Raw genomic sequence first — 11,954 nt, 5'->3', positions numbered from 1 at the left:
AATATCCCAGTGACTGTGATGTTTTTGTGTTGGGTTAACCAATATATCCTATTAATTTCTCTCTTTGAGGCCACTTTGAATAACAAATTCTCTCAGTGAGGTTTTTAAAATTCTGGATACAACACTAACGGAGATCAGTTGCTCACAATTTCTCTGAAATCGACAAAATGGTGACAAGATGCTGAAATATTGGAGCATCTTGGGAATTGCTGCTACATTGTCTGCTCAATTTTGCGCTAATTCTATCCTAGGTCATTTTAACTGATAGAGGAAATGGAAAGTGCCTGAAAATTTATTAGAAGAAAGTATTAAAGAGTTGGATGATTAAAAGATGATGCAAGGCTTTAGGTACTTTTGCTGGGGTCTAAGGGACATTGACTTCTATGCAAACACTGAGTCCAACTGAAATTTTTAATGTTTTGTGTTAGTCTCTGCCATAAGTCTCTGAAACCAGTTAGCTATTCTGTATTTTTCTCAGGTTCTGAAGATCACAATGATCAAATATGATGGGGACAAAGTATTGCAGGCAGGAATATTGAATTTCCTGGCAATGAAAATGCTTAGGTTTTGTATACTGTTTCAAGCTATCAGCATGCACAATGACTTGTAAAGCAGAGAATAACCAAACTTTATGACATCAATGCAAACTGTTCATGGAAAAAAACCCAAGCATTTAGAGAACACATTGGTGTCTCTTCTGTTAACAGATCTCTTATTGCTTTTTTTCCTGGTGAACTTGATCATATTGCTAAAGAATTGTGCATCTTACATGTTTACATAATTTACATAATATATAAGAAAGAGGCATTAATATGTGGTAATCGACAGATATCTCTGTTACTTTTAAACTGAAGGCAGATTATTTCAGCTGCCTCAAGGTTCCCATTCATGTTCTTTAATTGCAATTACAAAATTTAAGATAAAGTCTCCCAAATAAATAAATCTTAAGGTAAATGTTCTCAAATAAAGTGGTTTTATGACTGATAAGGGAATTGACTAGCAATTAAAGGAATGAAATACAATGAAGACCACTTATCAGAGCCCTAAGGAAAATAGACCTAGTCTACTATATTTGGGAGCAGAATTACATAGCTGGTTGATTAAAATGCTATTATCAATATAGTACACTTACATTACTTTAAGGTGTTTGACTTGTTACTGGATGATTCTTAAAAACAAGTACACAATAGATACTCAGAAGTGGCCAGCAGCATGTGTGTTCAGAAATGCCTAGATGATCCTCTTATTTCTGTTTTTTTTTTTTTCCTGTGACCTGGTAGTAGCAATTGAATGAAAATTAATGATTTTATGGATAATGCTAGGACCAGGAAGAAGATGCAGACTACTGTCACTACACAATCAAAGTACTCTGTTTTCATTATATGTAAGTAAAGTAAGTGTGAGGTGCATCATGCAAGAAACAAAGCATGAGGAGCTGCACCTCTCTGTTGTGACAGTGATTATGAGATGCACTTGGTAGTCATAGTACTCAGCCAGCAACTGTAAGTTTTTAATTGTTATTTTGTTGCCCCCCAAAAAAGTGGTCATCTTTTGACAGGAAATAGAGGAACCAGAATTAAAAAAGCAGGAAAGCTTTATTACATTTGTATCAGTGTTTCAGTTTGTATACTAATGCAACATTGTGTCTAGGTCTGCTGTCCTAATGGATGATCAATTTTGCATAAACAGAGAGGGTTTTAAAAAAAAGGAGGAGAGAGGGTGAGAGAGATTTCAATGGCAGAAGGAACATTTCTTCTAGCATTGAGCTGCAAGAGATAGATTTTCCACAGCCTTGTTGGGCTATTCTTGCCTCAAATTTTGAAGGAGAGGAGAACTAGTCTGTGGGAGAATGTCTGAGATTCAATTTGCTCATGAGGAGAAGGGGTGAGGAATCTTCAGCCTTTTAGTGAAAACCTCTACTGTAAATATTTGGTGTCACCTGCCTAGCAAGGAGTTGAGGCAGTCTGCAGCTGCCCTTCCTCAGCCAGCTCTGTGGCTATGTGTGCTCCAAGCCCTGACACAGTGAAAGCATTGATGGAAGTCATCTGGAATCCAATAAAATTCTTTTCAAAAAGATCCTCACGTTACTTTAATAGTGGAGAAAATTTTAAACCTTATAAATTCTTAAAAAAGTTTGAAAAATACTTCTGTGAGACGGGTCTAAGACAACTACACTGATTTATTCCAGTAATGGAATATATTCTTGAATTCTTGCATTACAAATAGGTAAGGTCAAGACCCCCAAATGTGCAATTTGTCATCAAATTTAGTGAATCTAACAATGACTTATTTCATTCTGGTTTGCCGCTTCACATCGTTACGGTAACTTCAACATAATTTCAACTTTTCATATACAAATTGAGTGAAGTAGAAAAAGTTACAATCCAGTGGTCTAGAACATTTTAAGAGGTACTTGTAAATGAACTTGAGTTTGGAATCTGCTGTTAATCTTAAAGACATTTAAAGTGTAATCTGTCTGAAAAGATCTGCAAATTTAAGGAATGTGGAAAGAAACCTTTTAATTGATGCCACCCTCAAAGCTGTAAATGTATCACGTTGGTATGTCAGAGAGACTTAGAAAGCATTTATAAAACAGCTTGTTAAAGGAAGGAATTATTTCAGGAATTGGGTCTACTTCTTCCCTTCTGGAGTTTTTCATGACAGCATAACTAAGGCCACATGGCTTTTTGTGTTTCCTTCAATTAATGTTTAACAGATAAAATAAATACATTGGGAATGGTTTAGATACTATCAATCCTTCTCTGGAGCAGAAGGTGGCCAGGATGACTCCTGTTGACCTCAGTCTCTTTTCTGGTATATTAAAGTACTCTTACATCACACACATCATTCCCCACTCTCCATGCCAGACCCCCCAATCCCTCACTGAGTCTATGGTTTTATTTATTTAATGATTTATTTTAAGGCCAGTGGCTCTGTAGAAGCTGGAAGGGCACAGAAAGACCTAAAGGCTAGTTCCTCAGACTTCCTGAATAAATCCAAAAATATATATATATATCAGAAGGTGTCTGTGGAGTAAATGGAAGGTGTTACAGCCTCAGAGTGAGATTCATAATAGCATCCTGCTGTGGAAGGACTTGTGTAAGGCAGCAACAAGAATGGTGAAGAAGACTGCAGCTTTTAATTTCTGACTATTTATGCATAACTACTTTCATAGGATACTTCCTGGAATACCTCCTAGAATTAGGCAACTCATTCATTTCTCTGAAAATTGCACATGTGATGTGTCATGACTTGAAAGTATTGTGGTAAATGTTAATGGCATTGGCCTGGCTTTCCTATAATTGTATGAAATATTCAGAGCACTCATGATGGTGATGTGATAAAGGAAAGCACATTGTACTTGTACTTGTACTTCTGATAATTCTAGTTATCTTGCCCAGTTTTCAGGGACATGGATTCATCACATCTTGATTCAGTGTTATGACACAATTAAAAAAGAAATTATGCTTTGCTGTCTTTCTTACCTGTTTTATCTAATGTAGATTTAATGCAAGATTAAGGATAGAATGGGATGGGAATGGGATATAGAATGGGGTATATGAAACAGAGTGATCCACTCAGTCATACTAAAGCTTTGTCTTCCTTTCTGTGGCTGAATAAATCTGTGATGCTTTGTAGTGTTAAAGTCCTGAACACAGAGAGGGTATAAGGCAGGGTCCAAATGGGATGTACACCCTGGAGCTTTGTTCATCAGGGTGATTGCAAGTCTGTCAAGTGTTCCTGCAGGTGGCTAACAGTGGGTCCTGGATACACAGAGATGGGTAAAAGTAAAGCGTCATAAAGAAGTGTTTTCTTGTTGGTTTATTAGAATTCCTGTTGAACACATATGAGCTGCTTATGTCCCTTTTGTTCTTACTATCATCTATGTAAACTTATAGCTCCTGCAGAATGAATGACTCAGTGATACCTGTGTTCAGAATGGCTTGATTTCCTCCTTTTGTGGGGGACTTCAGCACATTTCTACAATCTCCACTCAGGTTTTACATGACCCAGCCATGTACCCTTGCTGCAAAGAAGGTAGATGGTATCCTGGTCCTCATCAGGCAAAGAATTGCCAGCAAGTTGAGGGAGGTCTTCTTTCCTCTCTACTCAGGACTGGTAAAGCCACACTTGGAGTGCTGTGTCCAGTTCTGGGCTTTGCAGTGCAAGAGACACATGAACACTCTGGAGGGAGTCAAATGAGGGACAACTGAGGTGATGAAGGGATCGGAGCATCTCTCCTATGAGGAAAAGCTGAGAAAACTGGGACTGTTCTGCCTAGAAAAGAGAAGGCTCAGAGGGAGTTTTATATAAAGAGCCAGGCTCTTTACAGTGATGTCCATTGACAGGACCAGAGACAGTGCGGACAAGCTGAAACATCAGAGGGTCACTTGGAACCTCAGAAAAAACTTTTTATTGTGAAGGTGACCAAACACTGGCAGGTGTTTGCTCACACAAGGAGGTTCTGGAGTATCCAGCCTCGGAGATATTCAAAAGCCACCTGGACATGGTCCTGGGCGATCATTTCTAGGTGGTCCTGCTTGAGCAGGGAGGTTAGACTGGATGACCTCTAGGGGTCCCTTCTAACCTCAGTCACTCTGTCATTGTGTGACTTGTGGTCTGATTTACTGTAGTGTTAAGAAAAAAGTGGTCATATCTCAAACTAGTTATTCCAGACCTGCTCTTGGTCAGTGAACAAACCAAACCAAACCAATAAACAACCAACCAAAGTAGTTGTACTTCTAGGGCACGGTTGGTTGCACATTTAGGTGGTCATCCTAAAAAAGGTCAGATGGACTGTGCTGTAAAAGTGATATATGACTGTAGAGGAAACCTGAAGTGACCAGCTTAAAGATGAACTTCAGCCGCACATTTAAGGGACAAGGTGTGTGCAGTGTATGCTGTGTAGGTGTCTGGCTGTTTGTCTGTCTAGTACTCTCCTGACAAGTAATCGTGTCGATGCAGTAGGTAACATCTGCCCAGCTGGGGCACATGGACAGGAGGAGGGTTGGAATCAGTGGGTGAGATACTCCCATTAATGTTTAGAACAGTAAGTGAGCATTGAGGTCTCAGAAGGACTCAGCTCTGAGGCAGTTGCTGAAATTGTTTCTTGGTACATAGTGAGACATGCAGCCAGTTCTAAAAGGCTGTTTTTAGATCATGGGCATATCTGCCAGCACAGATAAGGAGCTGCCTGCCAATTCCAAACATACGCACCCGACACTTACTCAATCACACACAAACATAAACAAGCAAATAAACAACATCCCCTTCCCATAAATATCTTTTTTTCCCCCTTCAGATAGAAAAGGAAAAAAAGAAACAGCCTGCTATTATTGTTTTTTAAATTTCTTTTCTATTTTTAAATACGAGGAGGGGCTCAGATAGTATGTTGAAGCTGGCACTATTATATGCATAAATAAATATGCGGATTCAGGACTTAGTTTAGCCCTATCTATCTGGTGAATAAACAGAAATAAAATCAAAAAACTTTTGCAGCTTTGTTAAATGAGACTGGAATCCATCTATTATGTGGGTCCTTCAATCTTCACACTATGAGTTAACAAAATCCATGAATGTTTGGCTTAATTTGCCAAAATAATTGAATATTAAAGCTGATTTAATTATTTCATTGTCATTATAGTAGGGATGAATTTGGCTAAGTCATTTTGGTTTAAAATGACAGTATTTCTGCAGAAGTTTAGGAGTTTCGAAAGGAGTTGGGGATTGACTTTGTTTAAGATTCAAAATAATGCTTCTTTTGCCTTGATAAGCTTGGCCCTGTTTTCTCTCCCTTAAAACTTTCTCTCTTCTATTGAGGAACCTTCAGAATTTAATTTAATTAAAGAAAAAGGCCCTGAGACTTTCTTTGAGTATTCAAGTGGTGGATAACATGAATTTTTAAGCTGACATAACAAGTCTTAACATGGCTTCTGCTTCATTCTTGACATAGACGGGCATAATACTGGTGATGTTAGAGTATTTGGAAGATAACACTGCCAGAGAATGTGCCATAAATATAAAAGAGAATAATTAAATTAGATCCTCTCAGGATGAACATGCTAAACTGAGACCAGAGTGCATGTACAGTATATTAAAAATAAATACTTGCACTGCACAGGCAGTAATTCAGCTGTCATTTGAATTCAGTGAAACTTTCCATGCAAACTGATTTCAGTGAAGCTACTCACAAGAATAAGTTACTTTTGTGCAGAAACAGGCTCACAGAGTCACTGACATATTTCTGTCCTGAGGACAGGTAGGTGCAACATGACTGGAATTAGCCATTTGATATTTTTTGGTTGTTTATTTTATTAATTGTGGTTCAGTGGCTGAGACTGGAATCTGGAGTTCTCTTTTTTCTTCTAATTTAATGCTGGAAAAGTTCACTGTTGTGACATTATAAGACATCCCATTATTTATGATGAGCTAAGTGGCATAAACAGTGCATTAGAATTAATTTTTAATAGATATCATGAAGAACTTAATAAAATAGATTTTGTTTATGCTGTGACTATCTATATCTTTGAATTTCACTGTATGAAATTCTTGAACTTTGGGCCAATGCTTTCTAAGGCCACCCATACACCAGCAAAAGAGTTGGGAGCTCCAGTTCACTGAGTAGGATTCAGTTGCAGATTAAGGCCTTTGCATTCAGACATCTCCATGTGAAATACAGGTCTTTGCTGCAGTCAGAGCTGATCGAGGTCTGGCTAAAACACTCAGCGGTGCCTCCAGGATGGTCTAGCAAGGTAATGGAGCCTGGCTTCAGAGGTGGCCTGGATGGCACAGGTGGTGTGAACCTGGCCTGTAGCTATCACTCAGAAGAGGTGTTGGCCTCCTCCAAGTCCCTTGTGGTACCTGCCTGCCCAGTGTAGGTGCCTTAGACATCTTGGAGCACTCGGCTGTGGGAGATGACAGCAAGGCCACCATGTCACTCCTTCCAGACATGATTCAGTCACCTCCATGTAGGGTCCCAGTGCCATCCAAGGGGAGAGGGGGCATGTAAGATCCCATGTGGGGCTAGCAGGTACTTTAAAACAGAGAGGGAAATACACCCTTCTGTCAGGGCAGCTGGGAGCCAGCAGGGTACTGGCTAGAGCTAGGTGTCTGCCCAAGTGACTGAGCAGAGCCCTGTGAGCCTAATTTAGGTTGTGATGAGCTGCTCTCTGGCTCCACTGTGTGTGATCACTATTGATTATGATGGAAAGACATTTAGCTTATATGAAATTGTCTAAATTTGGGCATGTTAGTGCTGAACTGAATCCTCCTTTTTTTTTTTTTTTTTTTAGACACATTAGAATGGAATTGAACAGAACAGAACAGAATAGAATATTTGCTGGAGGGAACCTACAACAATTATCTAATCCACCTGCCTGACCACTTCAGGGATGACTAAAAGTTGAAGTATTATTCCAAATTGCAAGTAATCATTTTTATTTTATTTTATAACACATTCTATACGTTCTTCTGTTCTTCCTTCTTGATTTTTTTTGTTTTCTTTAATAATGAACAATAAAACATCACTTTCCAAAATTAGGTTTCTAAACACCTCTCTTCTGCTGTATCAAAATGAACTGCATCAGTGGCTGTCAGGAAAAGCAAATATGACAAAAAGAGTCTGTTTGAATATTCATTTGCTGCTCTGCATACACTGAAACTCTGAAGTGCAAAGGCCACAGAATATTAAATGTGCTGTGTAGTATCAGGTTTGCATAAAATATGATTAATAACAAATGTGAATATGATGTTGGCAGACTGTGTAGTGGTATAAAACCACTCAGGACACAACACTAGTTCATCTGTGTAGAAATGAAGGGAGATGGTAGAAACAGCATTTTCCTTGCTGTCCTCAAACATGCTGATGCACTGTCCAAACCAATACTGGCATATTGAACATAGGAGTCCCTCTGGAGTCCTAAGTCTATTGCCATAAATTGTTGTGACAAATGTTTTCTGGAGTAAACTGGCTTAATTCTTCTTTTGAGCCCTGCACTTCCCAGTATGCAGAATCAATGGAAAATTCTACTCTGGTGATAAATAATTCCTTTGTTGGATAAGGACTGTAGGATATGGTGCATGTTATAAACTCTACACATTTCTGTAATCCATGAGAGATGACTGGGAAGGCCTGCTTGGCATGAAATGAAGTTGTTGAAAAAACCTTTTTCTTGTACAGTGAGTACTTGTAATTTAAATGTTTTACCTCATCACTTTCCAAAATGGCCAAAGTATGTTCTTGGGAAAGTGTCTTCTTGTTTTAAAAAGATTGAAGTTTTTTATCAGATGCTTGAAGGAATTTTTAACTGCATAATTTTTTGATATATGCAAAAAAGATGCATCTGAATAAATAAAGCATTTAGGTGTTTTTGTGTTTAGTATTGCTAAAGTTATTACTTTAAACGTAAGATGTAAATTTTTAAAGATAACTGTATTTTTATTATATAGGATTTTTCAGAGGCATCTCTTCATTTTGGCTACCATATTTTAAAATTCTATAAAAAATCCTCAGCCTTCTTTTTATAACGTGACTTATAGTAACTCCTTTGCTTTGAAAGATGTTTCCTTTCCTGCTAGCAGCTAAGGAAACATTCACCACCAGGCCTGAACTTTGGAAGTCCTTGCTACTACTGCGTGCTCTGTGATGCTGCTCACATAGATGGACAGAGCCATTGCAACTCCATCTCCACTGGTGATGATGCACCAGCTGCAATAATATTTCAAGTCAATCCCTGATTAGTTAGGGGAAGGTCAGCTATTTCTGACTGGCCTCGCCCGGACAGCGAAACAGAGCAAAGCTCTGCCATCAGTGTCCTAAAATAGAAGGGCCTTTTCATCTGTCAGACTTGAGTCAGCCACATGGAACACAAATTCGGAGACACAAATCGACTCACAGGGCATTGGGAAGAAGGGCACAGGCAGAAAGTCAAGTGAAGAGAAACTTCTTCAGATATGAGCTATTTTCTCCATACAGTTTTTTAGTTACTTTCCCAATAATTTGTTTTAAATTTATTTTACTGCTAACCTTTTCAGTAGTTAAGGTGTTTTGTTTTGTCTTGTTTTTTCCTAATAACTTCAATAATGAAACTGAGTGTGGGGATATTTTTTGGAGGCTTCTTTGCAGCTCTGGGGGTTTTGCTTTTTTTGGTGGCATTTGGAACAGATTATTGGCTTCTTGCTACAGAAATAGGAACTTGTTCAGAAGTGCCTGAAGGTGCTGGGGTTAGTATGAACTTTTTATTTATAATTAGAATTATATATGTAGAATTCTTGGATGTATTTATTTTATAAACTTTTGAATATACTAATTTTGTTTATTTTCTAAGAATTTACTTCTGTGTATACTTTTGAATATACTCATTTTGTCCTTCTGGAGGCTTACAAGCCTGCCTCAAAACCTCTTATAATCAGTCTAAAGTGAATTTTTATTTTGTGATACTGCTTTTGCAATATGATATTCTTTCAAAAGAAGAAGGACTGTTTATAAATGTTCTAGCTGACCTAAATTCAGACAGGTTGTGTGTCATTATAATGGTAGTGTTTTTTGCATCAACATCTAATTGCATTTAATTCTTTCAGCCATTCAAAAATTGTATGATAATGGCTTTCTCTATTGCATTTAATTCTTTCAGCCATTCAAAAATTGTATGATAATGGTGTTCTTTTTCTTTTTTTCCTTTTTCTGTAGGGAGAGAAGGCCACTTTCCATCATGAAGGCTTCTTCTGGAGGTGCTGGTTTAGTGGAAATGTAGGAGATAATAATGGCAGCATGTGGAAGTTTTGGTATAGTAAGTAATTTTTTCCTTTTACTTTATCTACAGTAGTTTGTTCTCATAATTGTTGGGGTTTGTTGTTTTTTTTTTTGTTTTTCCTTCTGTCTTCTGAATCATTAGATTTCATGGCTTCTTTGGGGATCAGGTTCTTCAGCTACCCTAAAATAAATTCTTGACACACACTCTTGTAATCTATAGGAAACCCCAGGACAAAATGGTACAAGTTTAGGTATCAGATTACACTGTGATTGTTATGGATGCCCTGCTAACCTGAGTCCATTCTTAGCTACAAAGTCCTTTACCACTTACTGTTAAACAGTTGCTTTATTTCTGTTAAGTAGGGAAAAAAGAGCTTAGTGGTTAGCCTGGTCCAGGAATTTTTGCTTGGGGAGTTTCTCTATCTGTTCTTAACTGACTACAAGTAGGTTAAGAAGGGAATGGGCAACTCCACAGTGAAAATGGTGTAGGACACACCATCTCCAGAAGAGTTTCTTTATTACATTCACAGATGACCCGTTGCTTTCTTCCACTACATCCAGGATTCTAAGATAGATAGAATTACAAGATCAGAGAGTATTTTACAACCAAAACCTCCCATTTAGAAATCAAGCAAAATTTCTTCTCCAGTCTTTGGCGCTCCCTCTGAGGTAGGGAGCTCGCTCACCTTATTGCAAGATTTCCATAATCTTTGTGAAAAGCAGGTGCCATCATGCAGATTTGACTTCAATAGCCCATATTTTGCCAAATATATTGCTTTATCTTGGGTGGAAAATGTAATGTTTACTGTAGTTAATTTCCTCTTGTTATTTATTTGAAAATTATGTGGTCAGGAATCTGAAACTTAGATGGGGTTTAAGTTATAGTCAACTTTTGTCTTTTGCCAGGAAGAATTTTTTGATATTTTTAGAAGTATTTAGTATAAAGGGTGAAATTATTCGTTTCTGGAGGATATTCATTCCATAGACTGGACTCTTACTTGTGGCCATAGTAAACTCTCTGAAGATGCTTGATATTTTCATTGTTCTTTCACAAAAGAAAAAGTAATTGCCTGGATTTTGTTTATTTGGTTGTGGTTTTTTTTCTGCACATGTAATAATGAGAAGAATATAACTAACCCTCAAATGAGAAAGGTACATATGCATGCAAAGGCATACATATGCATCACATATAAATTGCAGTGTGCTTTCAGCAGGGCTCATTTACTGTCCCAGGGTACAAATCTGTATTGCTCTTTAAGGAATATTCTTGTTTGGATAACAAGGCTTGAGTCTCTTACCAAACCAAATTCACTGTAAGATGTTGCCTAGGAAAGGACCTGAAATCTTGACCTATGAAGCTCAGTTTGCCCATTTGAAGAACAGGCACACAATATTGTTAAGGCAGTAAAATATTAATCTTTAGCTTTCTTTCATTTTTAGCCAACCAGTCACCTTCTAAGAATTGTACACATGCTTACCTGTCCCCATTTCCTCTTCTCCGAGATGAACACAACTCCACCTCCTATGACTCTGCAATCAGTAAGTATTGTTTGGTGCAAATGAATACAATGCCCATAGTTTCAAGAAAACAATTTGGATGCTTCAAAATAAAACAGCCTTATCGCTCCACACAGTTTAATTAACAGAATTTTGGTATTTCATACTTCTCATAGTTTTACAACATGAATATTTAAGCCCCTGTTTAACAAAGCACATAAATAATGCTTAACTGAAAAAAAAAACCAAAACCAAAAAAAACAGAGATGTTTCCTGTTTAGTGTTTTTTTTCTCCAACATAGTAATTATCTTCCTTGGGCTGAACACATTAAACAAGTACTTATTGTCATGTATTTCAATAAAACTGGTTTTAGTTGGAATTTTTTATGATGTTTTGGTTTGTTTTTTTTTTCTTTTTTTTGGGAGTTTTGTTTTTGTTAAATAAATAAACACGTATGGAAATCTACTGCATTTTTACTTTATGTGGAAGTAGGAGCAGAGCCTTGGTGCTATCTGAGTTTAAGTGACTCAGATATACTTCACCGAGAAATTCTTGTACTGCAACAGAGATACATGTGAGTATATATTTATATACATGTGAAAGATAAACATTAATAGAAAATTTTATGTTTGAATAGTGCCTAGAAAGTCTTTACAACACTTAGGACAGAGATAAAAATACCAGGAATGTTTATTCATATTAAGA

The 11,954-nt window shown here is 37.4% G+C and overlaps 1 protein-coding gene across 2 annotated transcripts in view; it reads left to right on the top strand.

Annotated features, from left to right (window-relative positions):
- TMEM182 (transmembrane protein 182) overlaps positions 1 to 11,954 on the top strand; it is a 31,132-nt gene that overhangs the window by 2,084 nt on the left and 17,094 nt on the right. Inside the window, exons 1-3 of one of the 2 annotated variants that reach the window (XM_054628317.2) lie at positions 8,694 to 9,222; positions 9,689 to 9,788; positions 11,192 to 11,290. In XM_054628317.2, coding sequence (XP_054484292.2) covers positions 9,082 to 9,222; positions 9,689 to 9,788; positions 11,192 to 11,290 — 340 coding nt within the window. In that variant the 5' untranslated portion in view covers positions 8,694 to 9,081. Of the gene's footprint in view, positions 1 to 8,693; positions 9,223 to 9,688; positions 9,789 to 11,191; positions 11,291 to 11,954 lie in introns of those variants that run through there. The other variant, XM_077173396.1, reaches the window with a different exon arrangement.

Source organism: Agelaius phoeniceus, chromosome 2 (assembly GCF_051311805.1).
Source record: "Agelaius phoeniceus isolate bAgePho1 chromosome 2, bAgePho1.hap1, whole genome shotgun sequence".
Classification (NCBI taxonomy): domain Eukaryota; kingdom Metazoa; phylum Chordata; class Aves; order Passeriformes; family Icteridae; genus Agelaius; species Agelaius phoeniceus.
Note: the sequence above shows the minus strand (reverse complement) of the source record. Positions and strands in the feature narration are given on the sequence as shown.